At 44.4% G+C, this 21,491-nt stretch overlaps 1 protein-coding gene across 12 annotated transcripts in view; it reads left to right on the top strand.

Annotated features, from left to right (window-relative positions):
• Positions 1-1,697: 1,697 nt before the first annotated feature.
• Positions 1,698-21,491, top strand: part of LOC110486504 (uncharacterized) — a 31,993-nt gene continuing 12,199 nt past the window's right edge. Inside the window, exons 1-6 of one of the 12 annotated variants that reach the window (XM_090196708.1) lie at positions 1,883-2,097; positions 2,177-2,255; positions 4,804-4,931; positions 6,934-7,020; positions 18,369-19,085; positions 19,448-19,535. In XM_090196708.1, coding sequence (XP_090052834.1) covers positions 18,464-19,085; positions 19,448-19,535 — 710 coding nt within the window. In that variant the 5' untranslated portion in view covers positions 1,883-2,097; positions 2,177-2,255; positions 4,804-4,931; positions 6,934-7,020; positions 18,369-18,463. Of the gene's footprint in view, positions 2,256-4,803; positions 4,932-6,933; positions 7,021-7,695; positions 8,100-17,394; positions 17,638-18,368; positions 19,086-19,447; positions 19,536-20,284; positions 20,458-21,491 lie in introns of those variants that run through there. The other 11 variants (XM_090196707.1, XM_036941216.2, XM_021558144.3 and 8 more) reach the window with 11 other exon arrangements.

The raw sequence follows: 21,491 nt of genomic DNA on the forward strand, positions 1-21,491 counted from the left end.
CCTCCTTTGTGTGATTTGACTGATATGAAAACAGCACTCAAGCTTGTGTGTGTGTCTGCTCGCAGGTGTTAGTGTGTATTCCTTGTCAAAGTTAGTGCAACAACATCCAGAGGCTTGGCTTTGTTTCACTGACTGTGCGCCAGTTATTTTGTGCTGCGTTGCCCCAGCTGGGCTGCTGGCCAAGGGGAAACAACAATGAGATAAATAACAGGGGAACTAGGTGGCGAGTACACTGCCCTGCCCCTTCCTGTCTCCACTGCAGCGCACCACAGCCTGGGTGGAAAGAAAACGTCCTTTCTTTGTTGTGCCTGTTTCACCAAGCCAATATGTCCATCTCTGGCAGGCCGAACCTAGTATAGGACCGACAGACTCCCAGACTCTTTTCCTTGCCTTTCTCTGTTTTTCCTCTCCCTCTTTACTGCGCGTCATAGTTCTTGTGTGTGTGAGGGTACCTCTGTTTAGTGTTTTTTCTATGTTTCTACTCTGCTTCCTTCACAATACATTTCCTTCACTACATTTCTACTGTCTGCTTTGGTCTGTTTGTGTGTTTATTGAAAGTCATGTTAGTCAAGCATGTGTAACTAATTGTGTAGGTGTGGGCCAGAGGGTTTACCTTTGCTGATCATTTTGAGAGAGAGAGAGAGGCTGTAGGGAGTTGGGGTTATTGCATGATAGAATACAAAACAAGCGATATCAATCTTAGCATATCAATAAAGGCGTAGCAGCACGAGGCTACTTTACATTGCCTAGTGACAATGTAACCACAACACAACCACACAGGTCAGCGCACCATTGAGCAACTGTTCACCGAGGTAAACATCCTGGGGAAGTGTGTTATGATGAATTCCATAGGGTGAGAGCTGAAGGGGACAGAATGTGAAGCAAAATGCTGCCTAGCCAGTGCAGACTCTGGCACAAAAGCCTGGCTCATGTTGACAACTCTGGCTTCACTGGGAGAGCTGAACAGCAGCAGTGCAGACGGACAGGCAGCATGCCCACCGAGACTGTTTCAGAAGTCTGGTGTGAAGACAGGAGCGGCACACACAGACAAAGCCTATGAAAAAACGCCCCCAATCAGTCGAGGGAGACAATTGTGTCTGGGGGAAAAACACTGTACAGACAGTGGCAGCTCTTTCAACTTTCTTCTGTTTCTATTCCCTCTTCATCTTGTTTCTGCCTCCTTTGATTCCACCAAGTCTCTGACTCTGTTACAATCTGACACAAATTGTGTTTTTATACACTGGTGATTCTCCTGACAGCCTCTTTGACAGGTCAAACATGTTTGGTCTTGTCAGGGTGGGGGCTTGTCTGCAACCAATTAGATATCTTGTCCTTACAATTAAGAATGTGCCACTGCAATAAACCTAGTGTTATCAATATCTCTGTGAAGATGTTTATGGATATGATTATATTACCTGATTCTTTAACTTTGACACATTTTAGCATGAGTGGTAATCAATATTTATTATGTATGTGCAGCAGGACATTTTTAGTCCTTGTACAACTAATAAAGATGTTTGTTTCATTACCATATTAGAATAATATGGTAGTAACTAAATGGCAGTAGACCTATAGAAATTCAAAATATGACAGACTATGCTGTGGTACCCTTTGTGGCTGAAATCTCAGCATCCATTGGTCCAGAACCAATGGAGAACTCTAACATGCCACCATTGTGTGGAGAGAATGCGCCGTTGAAAAGAAACTGCAGGAGGTGTGTGCAGGATGAGCGTGGAGTCGGCATGGAGGGAGGGGACGCGGGAAACTGGTAGAGGGATACGGGAAGGGGGAGACAACCAGTGCAACTTGGGAAGGATGGGAAGAAAGAAAGTAGGGTGGTTTGAGAGATGACATCATTCCTCATTTGAATAAATCCCAGCCGGGGTAGTGATTGGTCGTGAGATGGAGAAAGTCGAGTTACTTGGCTATTCATCCCTTTCAATTTCACCCCCGCGCGCAATGCCGTGGTAAAACCCTCTCTGCCTGTCCATCCATCCTGGCCAGTAGAGAGTGTGTGCGTGGACTGCAAATCGCTTTTCCTTTCTTTGGAAGGGACGTGCATCACTTCTGGAAACTGTGGTCGACAGAAGTTTCTTGGTAATCTGGCTGCTGTATTTTGGCCTGTTTCTCATCTTGTTCGGTTTCATTTTGTAATTTGTTACACTTTGTATTCGAGGATACTGAAAGGAGTCGGAGGATATTGTCAAACACTGGGCGTAGCTGGAGATCAAGCTATAGCTAGCTACACTGCGTTGGTAAGTCTAGAGACTGGTTGAGCGTTAGCATGTTAGCTAGCTGTGCAACTAAACTTACACTTAAATCACAAAAAATATAAAATGCAAGTTACGATGTGATGCTTTAACAAATGTTTTTCGTCTCCTAAAATATTAGATTTTTATATTTAGTGTTTGGTAGATAGTCTGGGTAGAATGGGTGAAAAATCATATAGTGGGTGAATGTCTTTGTCGACATTGCAAGTGCAATTCATGATTTCCTATTGCAAATGCAGGTTAGCGTTTTTCGTCATAGATATTGTTCTGGAGGCAGGTCTGCAGAGTGGTCACTAGTTGGCACAACCACAGTCATAAAATCTGATTTTAAACCTAATCTTAACCACGCTGCTAACCCTAATGCCCAACTTTAATTTAAGACCAAAAAAGCACGCTTTTGTGTTTTAGTGATTGTTTAAAATAAGGCAAATTTGACTTTGCAGCTGGCTCATGTAGCGGAAATCGCCCAGTTATGCCTCGAGGGCAAGATTCATGACATAAACGTCAACTTGAATTGGAAACCGCGCCATACAAATAAACCTTGTTGAAATGCTAGTTAACTAAATAGGCTACTTGCTAACAACTATCCACGCGAGTCTGTTGGGTCGCACAAGAACGAGAATAGGAGCAAGTGAATCGTTGCATTTTCCTTCTGCCAATGAGCGGCTCAAGCCCTAAAGAGGATGTTTTAGATTCGGAATTCGATTGCAATTGGGAGGGGGTGATGGGGCGGTGGCAGCCCTGTGTGGTGGCTGAAATGGATCACCAGCTATTTAGCTAACCGACGAATGAACTGGCTAAAATAATAGCCTTCCTTTTGTGAAGGGATCGGTGTGTAATCATGTGGATTATTTGCCTTTTCAAAAGCAATTCGACGTATTCACTTCATTATATTAACTTTAGTTCTCTCAGGCTCTTCATCCTTCATGGTTGAAGCCTATTGTTCTGTGCGGCCAAGTGCTCTCAGTGAGAACTGCTTCGTTCTTTGCCCCCAGGTGACGTGTTAGGTAATTTAGGCTAATTCTGTTATCTTTTGCATTAATCAGCGGCTACTTTTGTAGGATGGCGTAAATCGAGGTTGAGAGGTCTTTGAAGGCTCCCCCAATTCTCAGGATTATTAACGTGAGTCATTACAAGTACTGTACTCTCAATGCAATAAAACACTTGGTTCAAACTGTATCATATAGGCTAACATTGTGGCTTCAGGCAATGAACTCGGAGCTATTTTTTGCTTGTGTTAATGTTATGCAACTAGACGACACTCTTCTCTCCAAAATAACAAGGGTGAATAACGTTAGTCTCCAAAACCCTCAACGTGCATGTACCATATACAGTTACAGTTAATCATTATAGATGGCCCACAGGCCTAACCTCTGCCCCTGATGTTCTGATGACAATGAGCGATATAGTGGGCATGGGTAGGTCAATATTCTGCAATGATCTGCCATGAGGTATTGATGCCACTCGGGAATAAATTGCATCCCAGGGTGATTAATGTGAGCACTTTTCAGCCATGGCCTTGTCTGGCTTAGAGAGGCTCCAACATGCTAGTCAACCCTCTGGTGCATTAATGAGCGATGGCTGACTCACAAAGCAAGCAAGTGAATGAGGCAGCGGGATGGAGACACGCTCAGACATGGGACTGATGCATTCATGTGAAATTAAAGGCAGATCCTGTTTTACCCAAGTGCTGCTGGCTTGTTACATAAAAAAATATATATATATATCCGCCATGTCTATGAATCTAATGATAAGACAGATTTTGTGTTAAATATCCTTTATCTTGTTTTAGCAAAAGTGTTATCTTTGTACTTTCAACCAATGTTTCAGCATTGTGACATTTGGTACCAAATTCCCCTTGCCACTTTCGGATTCCTCCTCCTTCTCATATGTCTCCGCTGGCATTTTGGTTATTACATTGTCTGTCACACCTATTTTAAGTCTCTCCTATAATGCCATGCACATGTTTTAGTAAGCCTGCTGAAACAGTTGGCCAAAGGAGGGCTTAGATGTCTACGGTCAGAAGAGATGCAATTCCATGAGGAATTCATACTGGGGTGATTTTATGGCCGACAGTTCTCTTTGCTCTGCCCTTCCTCTGACCTATGCCATGGGCTGTCGGGGAGATGCCTACAGTAATTTGTGCCTCGGCTTGCCCTCGGGCGTAGTAGGCTTAATAATAGGTTTATTCAGTGACGTCCCTAACTGTAAATATCCAAATTCGTGTGTCCTCTGCCTGCCCTGGACTGGTCTCCTACTCACCAGATCCCCCTCAGGCTGAACCAAGGGCCAGGGTTCCGGTCTGGAAGCACGCTTTCGACTGCACCTACAGTCTTGCGTCGGTACTAGAGGTCGACCGATTAATCGGAATGGCCGATTTAATTAGGGCCGATTTCAAGTTTTCATAACAATCGGAAATCGGTATTTTTGGGGGCCGATTTTACCTATTTTTAAATTATTTATTTTTATTTACATCTTTATTTAACAAGGCAAGTCAGTTAAGAACACATTCTTATTTTCAATGACGGCCTAGGAACGAGGCAGAACGACAGATTCGTACCTTGTCAGCTCGGGGGATCCAATCTTGCAACCTTACAGTTCAATGCTCTAACCACCTGCCTCACGAGGAGCCTGTCTGTAACGCGAATGGAGTAAGCCAAGGTAAGTTGCTAGCTAGCATTAAAGTTATCTTATAAAAAACAATCAATCAACGACTGTCGTTGCGCCAATGTGTACTTAACCATAAACATCAATGCCTTTCTTAAAATCAATACACAAGTATATATTTGTAAACCTGTATATTTAGCTAAAAGAAATATGGGTTAGCAGGCAATATTAACCAGGTGAAATTGTGTCACTTATCTTGCGTTCATTGCACGCAGAGTCAGGGTATATGCAACAGTTTGGGCCGCTTGGCTCTTTGCGAACTAATATGCCAGAATTTTACATAATTATGACATAACGTTGAAGGTTGTGCAATGTAACAGGAATATTTAGACTCATGGATGCCACCCGTTAGATAAAATACGGAACGGAATAAACGTTTTGTTTTCGAGGTGACAGTTTCCAGATTTGACCGAAAGCTCGTATTTCTCTGTGTTTATTATAGTTACCGTAATTTCCGGACTATAAGCCACTACTTTTTTCCCACGCTTTGAACCTCGCGGCTTATACTATGACGCGGCTAATTTGTGGATTTTTCCCGCTTTCACAAGATTCATGCCGCCAAAAAACTGAGCACCATCACATAATGTGACGTAAATGGAGCTCAAACTTCCCATCATTCTGATTACGGTAGTCATTTTGTCACCCTCATCATGGCAAAGACACAGAGAAATGCATATGATGCAGCTTTCAAGTTGAAGGCGATTGATCTGGCTTGTTGAAGAGGGCAGCATGAGCTCAGCGGGAAATTTGCCTCCGGATGAAAGTGACGAGAGCGACAATGAAAACGATCCAACATCGGATGAAGCAATTCTGAGGCTATTCAACTCCGACACCGAAGGAGATGACTTCAGTGGTTTCAGTGCACAGGAGGAGGAAGATAGTGACCAATGACTTTCTTGGTAGGCTACTGTTTACTGCTTTTTTTTTTTGTTGTTACAAGCCGTGTTTCGTTTAAAAGCCTTTATTTTTGTTACAAGCCGTGTTTTGTTTAAAGGCTGTGTAAAGTTAATTTGTTTCAATGTACCGGTAGGCACCTGCGGCTTACAGACATGTGCGGCTTATTTATGTACAAAATACATATTTTAAAAAAATCAGTGGGTGCGGCTTATATTCAGGTGCGCTTAATAGTCCAGAAATTACGGTAAGTCTATGATTTGGTAGAGCAGTCTGAGGGGTGGTAGGCAGCAGTAGGCTCGTAATAGTCAAAGGTATATGGTTTAGAGAGAAATAGTTGACGCGTTATAATTCCTGTAATAACTTGCGGCTGAACTTGAAAGGGGTTCCTTCGTTATTTTATCGTTCATGTCTTCCGTAGAGAATGTCTTGATCTACTTCAAATAAGGTCTGTGTTTCGTTCAGGCTTAAACCACCTCTGTTCATGTCTTCCATAGAGAATGTCTTGATCTACTTCAAATAAGGTCTGTGTTTCGTTCAGGCTTAAACCGCCTCTGTTCATGTCTTCCATAGAGAATGTCTTGATCTACTTCAAGTAAGGTCTGTGTTTCGTTCAGGCTTAAACCGCCTCTGCGTTTTGATACCCGTGTAAATCTCACTAGGATAAGGTAACGTTTGTCAACATATTTTCATAAATCCATTCTACAAAAAAAATGAACTTCGCTTATATTTAGCCAATATTGATCAGAGTTACCTTGTCCTATGGATATCTACACTGTTATAAAATTGGAAAGGTGGTGTAAGCCTACACGAAAAACAGACCTTATTTTAAGTGAATATAAAAATATCCTATGGAATAAGTGAATGAAGGAACCGCTTTTCAGATTTTGCTAGAAGGTGTCATGGCTCGCACTTTGGTAGTCAAATCTTACCATGTCCTTTATTAAAATAGGATTTCCTGCATATAGAAATTAGTTTTTGTTTTCAACATTCATCACAGGTAACTTAAACTCTATTTTTATTCAAACAGTTGAGAGTATTTGTCTTCTAAGCAGACTCTTCAGTGTCATTGTCACTTCAGAGCTGTGTGTGTGTTTTACAGATGGCAGAGAAAAGCAGAGCACCAGTGTGGGACTATTACATGGAGTTGGCACCAGGGAAAGCAAGGTGTCTTATTTTTGATAAAGATGTAAGCATGGGGTCAGCAACGACTAAATCAAAAAATACCACCAACCTGTGGAATCACCTTAAGAACACCCATCCAAAAGCCCATATGTATTATATTAAGTTAAAATTAAAGTGTTCATTGTTCATTCAGTATTGTTGCAATTGTCATTATTACACAAAAATGTGTGTGTGTGTGTGTGTGTATGTATGTATATGTATATATATATATATATTCTTCTAAAAATCGTCCGATTAATCGGTATCAGCTTTTTTTTGTCCTCCAATAATCGGTATCGGTGTTGAAAAATCATAATCGGTCGACCTCTAGTCGGTACTGCAGTTTAACTGATGTCCGGCCCAGAAAGACAATTCCCATAGACGGCCCCACATAGAAGTCAGATTAAACTGGCTGCAACTTGGATATTGGCGGTCCATGAATCGGCCATCTTGGACGCTGTCTCTAGTGCTTTTATTGCTCAGTGGGCTGAACAGTTCAGCTTGAACTGTATGACCTTTGGCTCTTTCTGTCACCATCGCTTATGAATAAAGTCAGCTGGCAACTGGCCTGCAGTCGTGAGATTATTTTAACCACAGACTTGGGACTGTAGTAGTGGTTTCTGTAGTGCCACTCCATTGTTTGCAATGGTCGTCACAATAATTCTGCTACGGACATTGGTCCAGCCAAGATAGCTGCCTCAGTGGTATCACAGTTGTCAGTCCTGACAGTTGCTGCGCAGTTTTGAGGGTATATATGCCAGCAGCTGCAGTCATTAATTTTCTGTGTTGAGGCTCTGAATTCTTCCAGTGGGAGGCTGGATAATGGACATGGTTCAGAGCCCTGTTGCTATGCCTCCCTCACCACTTTCACAATTTTGCCTGGATTGCTGTGGTTGCTGACTGGCTGCGATATGGGATAACGTCTACTCAACATGGAAATGATCTTTAATACTGTCAGAAACTAAAGGCTTGCTGGTTTAAGAAAGGATGCATGATATATAGGTAAACCTATGAGAATCGGACGATATTAGTTGAAAGTGTCAACATCGGTATCGGACCGATGTGCAAAATCGGTGTCAAAGCTGACGTGCATACCTATATAACGTAAGTACATGCCGTAATGACGCCACACAAAATTTTGCACAACACAGCATTCCTAACCTAACCCACAATGTCTGCTGTGTGGATCGAGCAGTCATTTGAAAGAGTACACTCAAAGGCCAAATCCATTATAATGGAATTCATTGACCTTGACAATCAACCGTTCTCTGTCGTGGGTGATGTTGGCTTTCACTGACTGGTTGCGCACCGGTACACACTACCAATTGCGCTATTTTTCAGATGTTGCCCTATCGGAGTTACACCGTAATAGCGTCACTGGTATTAGCTTCATGACATAATATGGAACACCATTTGGGTCTTTGCAGGTCAAATAACACAGTTCTATTATAGAATGTTGTGTGTTCTGAATTTGCACGTGCAAACCAAGCGCCACCACTACTATCAGTAGCACTGTCAAAGCTGAACAAGAAAGTATACCGGCCATGAACGATGTGTTTACAATACCGCGTTGGTAATAAAGCATTATTTGTTAGACCGCAACTTCTGGGGTAGCTAGCTTTAGCTTGGTACCTAGCTAGCACCAATACAACCAGCCTGAAAACAATGACCATTAGAAACTGAAGTAATTTTCATTGTTCTTAGCAATGATTTAGGAATCCTTGTAAGTGTTAGCTAGGTAGCCACTTGTTCGCATATTGAACTTCAGGTCATGAAAACAAATAGCTAGCCGGCTACTTAACGTTAGCTTTGGGCAACAGGGTTATAAACGGCCAGCTAGCTTCATCTGGCTAGTGAGGCTAGACCGGACCGGGTTATGTGTTGTGAAGCTAGCCACAATATGGATTAGGCACAATGGTAGAATTTGCGGTTTGCCTTAAATAAAAGTACCTATTTTGAAAGTGATGCATGAGGTTACAATTGGTGGAATCATGCCATATTTAGACTACATAATGTTAAACAAGGTTGGAATGTGAATCAATGAAATAGGTTATCAGTCTACTCGGTGACACCCACAGAACACAATTGTGAAGAGTACGCAAATGTTAGCATTGTATCTCTTATCGTGGGACTGTGAGAAATCACCTCCCCAGTTAGCCTATTGTGTGTATTGACATTCATGTTGCACTGTACAGCTTTACCTAAGGATTGGGGTATCAGTCTACTCAACACCCAAGATACTTTTTCCCAAAGTCGTCCTCAGAGTTATCAGACTCAAACTTCCACGCAGTATTGTTTTACCACAGAAATAGTGTTCAATACACATAGGTTGACAATGAATGTGGCTCAATTCAGTTTTTTCAGTCCCACAATAAGAGCTACGACGTTAATATTCTCTGGGTGTCACTGGGTAGGCTGATACCTATGAATGGTGAATCAATGACATGGGATAAGGCTGTACAGTGAAATAAGTATGCTCCCAATGCAATTCTAAAGTATAATGCATCCAGTGTGATTTCAACAGATTTTTGTCAAATTAACGTTGTCTTTTGTTGAATTTATATAACATTCCAACCCCATTTTAGCAAGATATGTTCAATAACGGCATAATTCTACTATTTGTATTCATTTGCATCGCTGTCAATGACACTTATTTCAAAGGCTAAGGCGAAGTCCACTTGTGGCTAATCCTTATTTTGGCTAGCTTCACATAGATGGGTCGGACCCCCATTAATCAAATAAGAACTGTCTTGTAAATTAGGGTTATTTTAGATGACACCTAGCTATATAGTTTGTCGTTTTGCAATGTTTTTGGGGAAGAACATGTTTGCATCCATGAGTTAGCTAGCTTTTTTAATGCCAGCACTGTACGTGCGCGAAACAACTTTACCAGCATTGTAGCATACGTATCGATGAATCGTTGTGAAATATGAGTGATAGTGTAATTACGTAAAAAATGTATTAACACGTTAAAATTATGTGACGTGCAGTCATTCAGGTCCTGATTGGTCAACAAGCTTATTTGACATGTTAAATAGTGTTATTTGACGCATCTTTTTTGACATGCAAAGACCTAAATGGCGTTCCATAGGAATCCTGGTTGAGAATGAAACGACTGAACAACGAAACAGCACAGCAAGTTAGTGAAAGATGTTTTACTGGTAATCGAGACTTACGTAAATGCCAACAAACAAAATAACTTTTTGGTGTGTGTGAAACCTTTTATTTAACTAGGCAAGTCCGTTAAGAACACATTCTTATTTACAATGACGGCCTACCCTGTCCAAACCCGGACGATGCTGGGCCAATTGTGCGCCACCCTATGGGACTCCCAATCACGACCAGATATGATACAGCCTGGATTTGAACCAGGGACTGTAGTGACGCCTCTTGCACTGAGATGCAGTGCCTTGGACACCTGCGTGTTAACTATTTAACTGTACTAGAATGCTTAAAAGGCTGCAAACATTTTAAGTATCGTTTTTCTTTTGGCAAGGAAAATATTGGATATCGGTCAGAAATGTCATCGGTGCATCACTAGTTTCTAGTGATTGAGCATCATTCTGCCACCTGTAGCTGATACAGTGCATTTGGAAAGTATTCCGACTCCTTGACTTTTCCCACTTTTTTTTAACATTACAGCCTTATTCTAATATGGATTAAATCGTTCTAGAAATGTTTGCTAATATTTATTAAATATCACATTTACATAAGTATTCAGACCCTTTACTCAGTACTTTGTTGAAGCACCTTTGGCAGCGATTACAGCCTCTAGTCTTGGGTATGACGCTACAAGCTATGCACACCTGTATTTGGGTAGTTTCTCCCATTCATCTCTGCAGATCCTCTCAAGCTCTCCGGTTGGATGGGGAGCGTTGCTGCACAGCTATTTTCAGGTGTCTCCAGAAATGTTCGATCTAGTTCAAGGCTGTGTGCTTAGGGTTGTTGTCCTGTTGGAAGGTGAACCTTCGCCCCAGTCTGAGGTCCTGAGAGCTCTGTAGCATGTTTTCATCAAGGATCTTTCTGTACTTTACTCCATATTTCCTTCGATACTAACAAGTGTCCCAGTCCCTGCCGCTGAGAAACATCCCCACGGCATGCTGCTGCCACCACCATTCTTCACCATAGGGATGGTCCCAGGTTTCCTCCAGACGTGACGCTTGGCGTTCAGGCCAAAGAGTTCAATCTTGGTTTCATCAGACCAGAGAATCTTGTTTCACATGGTCTGAGTGTCCTTTAGGTGCCTTCTGCCAAACTCCAAGTGGGCTGTCGTGCCTTTTACTGAGGAGTGGCTTCTGTCTGGCCACTCTACCATAACAGTGTGATTGGTGGAGTGCTGCAGAGATGGGAGAACCTTCCAGAAGTGCATCCATCTCCACAGAGTAAACTGGAACTCTGTCAGAGCGACCATTGGGTTCTTCCTGACCAAGGCCCTTCTCTCCCGATTGCTCAGTTTGGTGGTTCCAAACTTTCTCTATTTATTAAGAATGATTGAGGCCACTGTTCTTGGACCTTCTATGCTTCAGACATTTTCTGGTACCCTTCCGCAGATCTGTGCCTCGACACAATCCTGTCTCGGACCTCAACGGACAATTCCTCTGGTTTTTGCTCTGACCTTATATAGACAGGTGTGCCTTTCCAAATCACGTCCAATCAATTACAGAAGTCAGAAGTTTACATACACTTAGGTTGGAGTCATTCAAACTCCTTTTTCAACCACTCCACAAATTTCTTGTTAACAAACTATAGTTTTGGCAAGTCTGTTAGGATATCTACTTTGTGCATGACAAAAGTAAATGCCCAATGCATTCAGCATTATGTCAGTGCTGTGGCAGCCTGTCTACACCATGGGCCAGTCTCGCATGATATGGATGCCAAAAGTTCCCGATGATAGAATTATGGCTACATTTATGAGAGTTGACAAGGGGGAGATTTGTCAGATGTTTTGAGTCATTTGAAATGCTATTGTCCTGTAATTTCTATTTAAGAAGCCTTTTGACCCAAGGACCAAATGCCATGTCAATTTCTGGGTAAAGGCTAGGTACAGTTTTATGTGGTGTTAGCCCAGCTGTTATTTTGTTGAAAAGCCCTGGTTAGCCCTGGTGGTGTTGACAACCTGCGAGGGATCAGATTCCATCTGGAACGTGCCTGCTCTGCTTCAAACAGGAGGACATAATCCTCTTATGGCCAGAGTCAGTTCCAGTAGTGAGTGGCTGCTAGAGAGCTGGAGCCTCAAGGGTATGTTTTGCTGTCCCATCCAGATGCCTGCCTTGTTCCTCTCCGGTGTCATCGATCCAACCCACCAGATGGCTCTATCTGGCCTAATGTCATTTACCCCCTGAGTGGAGTCTGTCAGTGGGGACACTGCCCATTATGGAGAAGGACCTGCTCTTCAAAGTTACACATTACCCTCTCCTTCAGTCCCTCCGCACCAGCCTCACTGGTGGGTAACCCCCAGGCAAGGGAACCCATTAGTGGAACAGGTCCCTGTCTGCCTCTTTAATGCACTGACGCTTCTCACCATCTGAGTAGCCCACATCCTCACTTTCTCCCCCACGATCAATATCGGCATGGTCAAGATCACACCCACCCCGCTGTTCCTCTGTGGTCTACTGTAGCTAGACCGTGCACTGTTGGGACCTTGTTTGTTGTCGGCTCCATCTCTCCATTGTTGTGATGGAGCCAGTTCTTTTTGTTTGGGTTTTGGGACACACTAGGCCCCTGTCCTCGGCACTCTCTGTCTCTGTGGGTAGTCTCTGGGCCGGCGCTGGAGGACAGTCAGCCTGATCGTACAGGATTAGCAAATCTCTTTGTCCAGGGTTAACAAGCTCTGTCATGTGTTAATCTCCCTGTCCCCGGGGGGCCGAGTCTCCTGAGGCTGGGAGATGGGTGACGCACGCTGGTAAAGTGGGGGTAGTGTGTTTTTGGGACCAGCATAATCACTTGATAGGTCCGGGAGCAAAGGCATGTGATGTAGATAGTACCCTTCTCTCATTTGAAGTCTCTACCAGTCGTGCCATAGCGGTACAGACTCTAAATCTGCTTTTGGCTCCTACTAAACTTCTTTAGAGCACAGGGATTAGTCTCACGTCACATGGTTCTGTGATTCAGGTGTCTGTCACACAAGATGTTGCCTTGACTGACACAGGCAGCAGACCAGTGAACAAGAGAAAAGCATATTCCTGAACTGAGTTTACTTTGTCCAATGTCTGTTACCAAGACCATTGAGTTGTCAATAGAAATCATAAGGTTGAAACCATGGTGCATTGTAGGCTATAGCCCAGGAGACAGAGCAGACAGCAGCTGATTTGGATCCTGTCTGGGGAGTTATGTGTCCACAGCCTCATTTGTCGGGCATGTCCTGACGTCACCGTCCGAGAAGGGCCTCACAATCCTGTCTCGTCTCCCTCCTACACCGTGTCCAGGGAAGGAATTCCGTGGAGAGGAGTCAACTTTGTTTGGAGAGGTTTGTTTGTGTGTGGGGCAGGGGTGGCTTCCGGACCTTTGGCCGGGCCTGTTTGGGAATGTGCGAGCCGCGATTAGTGTCAGGGTGATGAAGGCAGCACACTGACTAAGCTGGGACGGTGTCATGAGTCTTTTGTGCTCTCCTTTCTTAGCTGGGCAGCGCACAGCAACAATCAGTCCCTCAGTCTCTTGGGTTCTGCTGTAGATAGCCGCCCCAAGGCTACAGAAGTGTATAATGGTTTCTATTAAAGCAGAGAGAGGAACGGTACCATGCAGGGAAAGCATCCTGCTGATTGAGTGGAGAGATGAACTGATGTGTACGGTAGTCGCTGAAAGGGACTATGATGATGAGTATGGTGTTATGTAATGCTTTTATGATGATGATGATGCTCATGATGTCTCTTGAAGCCTTGGCAAGCATGTCTTTTTAGATGTGATCTATGGTAAGTTCCTGAATGACTTTTAATCACACTTGCAGATTTGTCATTCTCTACAATGTATTAATTGTACTTTGAAATGAATGATATTAGTAAGGCACAGCAGCTGTTCAGGGTTTAGTGCCAAGATTTCCCTCTGAGATGATACATGATGGAGCGTATTAATGGGGCGGAATTGTACCTTTTGGAGGCGGTGCTGTTAGTTTCTGTTTTCAGCCCTCTGTAGCGCCCTCTAGCACTCCTCTGTTTCCCTTCTCTTCTTTTGTATCAGAACCATCTGCACCCAACCCCAAATGAAGTTGTTGCCATGGGTCTAACCTTCTCTTTTATTCTTTGTGTATCTTGTCTAATACTGGTAGTACCACCCATTCTGGTTTCAGCTGTGACTGTTTCAATTCCCCAGACTTGCTTGTGGACTCAGAATGTTTCATGTGTTCTGATCCTCAACGCACCATGTCTGGTGTGTATGCCTGTCCTCCCTCAGAGGAATAGTGGAATGCTGCAGGGTGTCTGTTTTTAGAGTTTACCTCTGGCTCTATGCCTGCGCGTGGTGCCTCAAACATTAATGTTCACTGTAAACTATTGGAATGTTCATTTCAAATCCTTTAACTGAAATGAACATGTTTGCGTGGAACATAAATCTTGTGGAACTTACCTCAGCGGTGTTGAAGAAGAGCAGTGGTTTCTAGATGAAGACGCCACACAGTCTCAACATTAAACTGAGAGATGTTCTGTCAACACAGGCACCAGGGCGTCTTAACACTGGCCGAGGAGTAAAGACACCGGATCCCAGTGTTTGCAGCATGTGGTGTTGAATGTGTGTTGATGGGTTCAGAGGCCGTTAAACTGGCCTCTTCAAACCAGACTCCCGACCGTTAACTCTTGAATCCTCTCTCTGGTGCCAGGGTTATCAATTCTATCATTAGGCATTAAGGGAAGGTTACGGGAGCGTTAGGAGAAGCACACTAAACTGATCTCCTGTTCGCTTTGCCCCGGCTTCCTTCCGCTACAATCCTCCCATTGACAGCTATTTACAGCTGACCCTGGGGGACATGCAGGCACAGAGAATGTATGTACACACAGCAGTGTACTACTATTGCGGTGGCGGTTGCCATTGCTAGCTATTCATAAGTGCCGTTGACCGCTGTGATTTTCAGTAGCCAGGCTTTTGTTCCTGGCAAAGGGAGGCCCTGATTAGACATGCACACACTGGCCACCAGGAGAGATGACATTAAGTTAGCGTTTAGCCCACCCACTCCTGCTGGGGACTTTCATTGGGAATTGAACATGTATCATTTACGCCAATAGGTTTTTGTTGACCGTTTTATCAAACAAATTGACCTAATGCTCCAAAACACAGCCATACACATGCAAAGGCTTGTATAGGTGTACACACTGAGAGCCTGCACAGTTTTAAAATGTCAGTGATGATTACCGTTAGAATATGCTCATTACCTGATTGGGAGTCCCATATAGCGGTGCACAATTGGCCCAGCGTCGTCCGGGTTTGGCCGGTGTAGGCTGTCATTGTAAATAAGAATTTGTCCTTAACTGACTTGCCTAGTTAAATAAAAATTCTGAGCGCTCCTCAAACGCATGTCTAGACAATCAGAAAAGCTGGGATCTCCCAGTGCTGTTGGAGGCCTGCCAGATATCAGTATAGGCCTGTAAGTGTCTGAGACACACGGAGGCAGGTTAGTTTACATTGAATATGGCTCTTGGAGGATGGTCATACTTTGCCCAGCTGGTGTTCTATCATCAGCTGCTGAAGGGCATTAAGCGTCTTGTCTATGATTGATTAACAATAATGAGATAACGGTGTGTGTGTGTGCACGTTCATCCTATTGTTTGGTTTCTCCTTGACATGACCGTGAACCCCTGCCCTTGGTGGTGTGTATGTGTAGTATTTTAATGACGTGTGTGTGTGTGTGTGTTTTTGTTCTCTGTATCTGTGTTGCTCATCGGTGAGGCTTGTAGAGAATGTTATGTGGGATGCAGTTTGATAAGATGGAGCGGCTGTTTGGGAAGATATCGAAACCATCACTGTCCAAAGGACATTTAAAAAAACGCTCACTTATTTATCTTTCTGAACCTAAGCTAACAATGTATAAATAAAAACATGCATCTCTACATGATAGTAACAACAAATGTCTGTACTCCTCTTCCTCTCTTTATTGCTCCCCTAAATAACAATGAGTTCTCCAGACAACATGGACAGGAAGTTGTTTCTCTCCTCTTGGGGGGTGGCGAGCGCCCTTGGGGTTGTGATGCAGCTGGTTGACCCTTGTCATCTTCCATCTAGGCTACAACTCACATCCTCTAGCCGTTTAGCAGCCGACAGCTTCTGATATCCCACTCCAATGAACAATGTATATCTAACACACTACCATCTGTGGAGAATCAGCTTGAGGTGTTTTACGAACAGGGAATCCTAACGCTATCCATCTCTAATCAAGCATATGACTGCAAAGACCATCCAAAAATATTTCACCAAAGACAACTACAACATTGCAGGGTTGTCCAAAGTGTCAAAATATTGCCAGTGCCAACACATGTATCATTGGGCGCAGTTGTATGTTCCTTACTACACAGGGTGATGTAGACGGGGCGAGGGCCTTAGACTAGAGCTGTGTAACCTCCCAACTGGAGGAAAAAGAGCAGAGCAGTGTTCCTCTGGCTGAGGGCTGGAGATTTATCACCACAACAGAGCAGAGCTGGGAAAAGCACAGTCTGGCTGTTCAGAAACTGCAGGAATAGAACTGTTCAGAACACAGGATGGGGAGGCAGAGGGAGCAAGGCGCCAATTGGATTTGACTTTATTTTTTCCTAGTTGAGTTGTCAGGGCTATTGACATGTGAGTCCCTGACGTCAATCGAGTTGGATTTTGTTGTTTTTCTTTTTGAAGGGTTGGAGTCAGGGCAGGCGTCTGATGTTAGTGTAGAGCTCTGTTATAGGCAGAGCAGCATGGTGTGAGGACCTGGTTCTTGAACAGAGCATCTCTGTTGGACTGAGCTTAACATGTACATGTGTGAAGCACGGTTGCTGTTGCTTTCGCTTGCATCCAACAGACACCTCACTCCAAATGTGACTGGTGTGTCACTCAATCTGATTGCCCTGTGTGCTCTGGCAGGGCTCTCTCCTCCCCCTCTCACTGCCACTGTGTTGTCTGTCACTGTGTGTGTGTGAGCTACTTGCGGTATGGACTTCTCCCCGAGGGCTTTTTATCTCTCTCCTTCTCTCTCTCTCTCTTCCCCTCTGGCCTTGCTCAGCTGCTCAGGCCATCTGTGTGAACGCAAACAGAGAACAGAGGGGTAGAGAGTGCGAGGGTGGGGGAAGTTGAGGAGAAGGAGAAAATGGGAGGTTTGGCAGGGGAACGAAGGAAAGCACAGTAATGTATTTAGTTTTAGAGGATGAGTAAGAGATGCGAGAAACGGGGGCTGTGTGGGGAGTGGTTCCAGGAAGCTGACAGTATAAAGACTGACTCTCTCCTCGAGAAAGGAGGGGGAGCAGCAGATATGGGTATGGGGGAGAGAGGGGCTGAGAGGAAGTGGAGAGGCCTTCTAGAGTCGTTCCAAGCTTTGCAGACTGTATCCCCTCCTGTTCCCATGCTCCTCAGGCCAAGCCACTTTCTCTACCTCGGTGTTGCTTCACTGACTCTTTACATTTCCCTGTTATTAGGCCTCTGCTCCACACTTCAGGTCTTACCTCTCCACTCTGACGGCAAAGCATCTGTGTTTATGGTACTTCCCCAGTGCGACTGCCTGCTAGTCAGTTCTTATGGCATTGTTGACATGCATGTCTTTTCCTTTACATCTCCTTGTGAGTGGTTTGGTTCACCACATCTGAGTGGCGTGTGGTTCCTTAGCTTTGCGGTGTTGTCTGATGAACTAGAGCATGTTGTAGAGAGCTCCGTCTGACTCGGTTTGTTAGGAGTGGAAGGGATTTTTGCGATTTCCCCTCGCTTCAGTTGGAGGATGGCTTGTCTTCCAAACTAGTGGGTCTGATTCTGCTTCTGTATGTAGACCTAGGATATAATACACTCAAGTGCATTCTCTGGCTTGTTAATGTTTAAAAACAAGATTTGCTAGCTCTGTTTTGCCTTGAGTTTGTACTTAGAACAGAATGTGTCTACTTTTTTTTTTTTTTAGTTTCTCTTCCCCCAGAAATATTGTCACACGTATCGTGTGTGTGTGAGTTCCCTACAGGGTTGTTTAGCAATGAAGCTCTCTGCAGAATGGTACATCCTGTTCTGTCTGCTCCTAATCTGTTAGGATCATTGACCTTAAACACGTTTTCTCTACATTCAAAACAATATTTTGGCGTACGCTGTATGTAGTGTTTGTCTGTATATCTGTCTGTAGGAAAGTCTTTATCTGATCCCTCTGTGGCCTGTCTGCTGATATGAAGGCTCCGTGTCATGCATGTCCAGTCTTGTTACAGCCTGACGATACTATTCTCTTCTCTTTGCCAGATCAGACTCCACCATCGCCTGAGTGCAGTTACCATCTTCAGTCTCAAGCTCTCCAGTCCTCCTCTGTAGAGACGGACAGCCAGGACTGAGGGGAGATGAAACCGGATGGGGTTGCCACGGCAGCGATGGAGCCAATGGAAGCACTGGATGCTGATCCGGTAAACGAGTCAGTTGCGATGGGAGAGGAGCCTAACCAGGCTGCGCCGTCACCTCAGGCGGAGGGAGTTGGCCAGCAGGGAGAGATGGGGCAGGATGAGCCTCAACCAGAGCCAGCCCAGGTGGCCCCCACCAAGACGGGGAACAGCAAGGCTGCAGCAGATCCAAAAGCCAAGACCAAGGCCCCCGCTGCTAAGACAAAGCCTGGGACCACCACCACAATTAAGACCACGACCGGACCAGGGTCTCGACCCAACACCGCCCAGAGCCGACTGACCAATGGGGATTCCAAGCCACATGCCAACGGAGTGGCCAAGAAGACCACCACTGGTGCCCCAGAGAAGACCACGCCCAAGAGGCCCGTAGGCACAGCCGTTGCCCCTACCACTAAGACCACCGCCAAGGTTGGTGAGAAGAAGCCAGCGGGCACCACCCGCCCTGCCTCGGCTCCTGCTGCCACCAACGGGGTGAAGGCCACCACAGGAACAGCAGCAAAGAAGACACCTGCGGCGCCAACTAATGGTGTCAAAGCCACCACCACCGCTGCTAAGAAGCCCACAGGTAGGCTAACATTTAGGACCGGTAATTTTCAGTCACTGAAAGCTACGTGAAGCCTTGCATTTGTCATCAGTTGCCAATTGTCTTCTGGACACAGCAAATGTACATTTTCCCTGAGGCAAAGTATGACGTTGTACTGTGAATGTTGGCATACAGCACATCCATATCTATTCAGCTGAAGATGTATGACACGCTGGAATGACTGCAGTAAATATAGAAATACATTGGCCTGGTTCCTCATGAAATAAATGTTATGACGTAAATCATTGGCTGCGTCTTTCAAGTGAAATAATCTTACTCATGTTGTATATCTATCTCTTTGTCCTTCCCTCTCTTCCTCACCTTCCCATATCTCATCTCCCCAGCTCCCCGGCCTGTCTCTGCAGCTACCACCAAGCCCAGCACTGCCTCTGCTCCCAAGCCTGATAGGCCCCCTGTTTCCAAGACAACCAGGTAGGCCAACCATTGGTGTAGAGCTCGTAGCCCCTCCCCTGGGGAGAGACTGTGAGTGTGTAGATAACAACATAGTAGGCAGTAATTGGTCCTCACTTCAAGCTTCCTCCAGGCAAAAGTTGATTGTCTGTCTACCTAGCTGGGCAGCCTTTTGTTTGATGCCGACTTCAATTCACTGTGCAATACATGTGCAACTACAGCAGCAGTAATGAATTGTTTTAATAAATTCAGTGTAACGCTCCAGTTGCGACTGAGAAACCAGTTGCTGCATTTGGTAATGTTGCAGGCTGAAAGGGACTGGTTAAAACACTCTGGAGGAACAGGCACAATGTCCCTACACAGAGAGGGGCTTTAAGAAGTCCTCAGAAGTAGGCCAGCAGTCACTCTGAGCCAGGTATCGCAGCGCTGTTTTGGGTTTGCAAATCGCATCCAGAGATTAGTCTGCACCCCTCAGAATAAATAATAACCAACTCCAGGAGACAGACCAGGCTGTTTTGGACCTCTGTTTGGCAGTGAGTAGAATCAGGTCAGATTAGGCCCAGACAGTACCTGAGTCACGCTGTGTGGCGTTCCAGCAGAGACACGCGTAACCCCAGGGAGCAACACCAGAGAGTCATGGGCTGTGGCGAGGTGGCTCAACAAGCCTTTTGTCTGTGAAGAGGGGGGATGATCAGGGATGTCCTAAGGTGTCTGGCTGTTCTTTGAATTGGCCCTCACTCCCCCTGCCCAACCCCCCTTTCCCCTTCTGTGTTGTTTGTGTACCAAGGGAACTGTGGTCTCTTACTTTCATAGTTCCTTACTTTTCATAGCTCCCCTTCCAACAATCTTAACAGGATCTAGCGAGTACATACTAGTCAACAGATAGCGATTTTAGCATTTTTTTTGCCGAGTGTGACAATCTCTGGTGAAGTTAAACTATGAGGTAAGCGGGGAATTTAATCCATGCATTACGGAACAAAACTGTAAACTTTGCGTTGTGCAACATATGGCTGAGGGAGATAGCTTGGAGGCTGATGGGTGCAGTGAGCGTTGTGTACCCAGCCAGCCTGCACTGGAGGGGTAACAGACTGTGACAGGGTCATAAATCTCTGCTGTAATTAGATTTAGCCTTTTCCCTTCCTGCTCCCTCTTTTTAATGCATGTCTGTATCAGATGAGCGTATGAGTGCAGAGTGGATACGTTCTGGCATATCAGACACCGCCTGTCTCCCTGCTCACTGAGACCGCTGACTCTCACACACAATACTCATTTTGTCCCTCAATTTATTAAAGTTCCCTCTTTAGGAGATTTTATCAGACAGAAAAGATTGGAACGCAAATATATATATATATATATATATCGTTTTTTTTTACAATCCTACAGCTACAAATGGCCTAAATCTAATTTGACTGAATCACATCATTATGGCTGTGACAATTATAGAATAACCAGTAGGCTAAATGTCATGCAAATGGCCATGGTTGTCTTAATTGTGAATTATTTTTTATAAAAATGTTTTGAGCTTGTAATGCATTTTTGAAAATGTCCTACGAGATACTTAATGAATATGACACTGCTTTGGTGACACTCCCGTCTCAAACAAATGGTTTTTAACTGAGACATATATTTGAAACGTTTGGCCATTGAAGTTTATGCATATTATTATGATGCATCTACATGACCCTGCGTTCCATGGCAGCGATAATAGCTCCCCATGTGCAATGTTGACCAATAGCAATTCATAGAATTTTCTGAATTTTAAACAATGCTATGTACAAGATTCCAAATTCTCACCATGAATGGATAAATGAAATGATCAAAGGCATTAACATGGTGTCCATTTTAAGAGTTATAAATATTTGACCGCTTGGAACGTCTCTCCCAACCATGCTGTTTTGCTCGTAAAATGATGAAGCTACCAACTTTACCCAATTCATGTTAAAATAACAAACTGCTATAGGGTACAAAACATTAGGA

The sequence above is a fragment of the Oncorhynchus mykiss genome, chromosome 13 (genome assembly GCF_057628025.1).
Source record: "Oncorhynchus mykiss isolate SJ-2025 chromosome 13, ASM5762802v1, whole genome shotgun sequence".
In the NCBI taxonomy this organism is placed as follows: domain Eukaryota; kingdom Metazoa; phylum Chordata; class Actinopteri; order Salmoniformes; family Salmonidae; genus Oncorhynchus; species Oncorhynchus mykiss.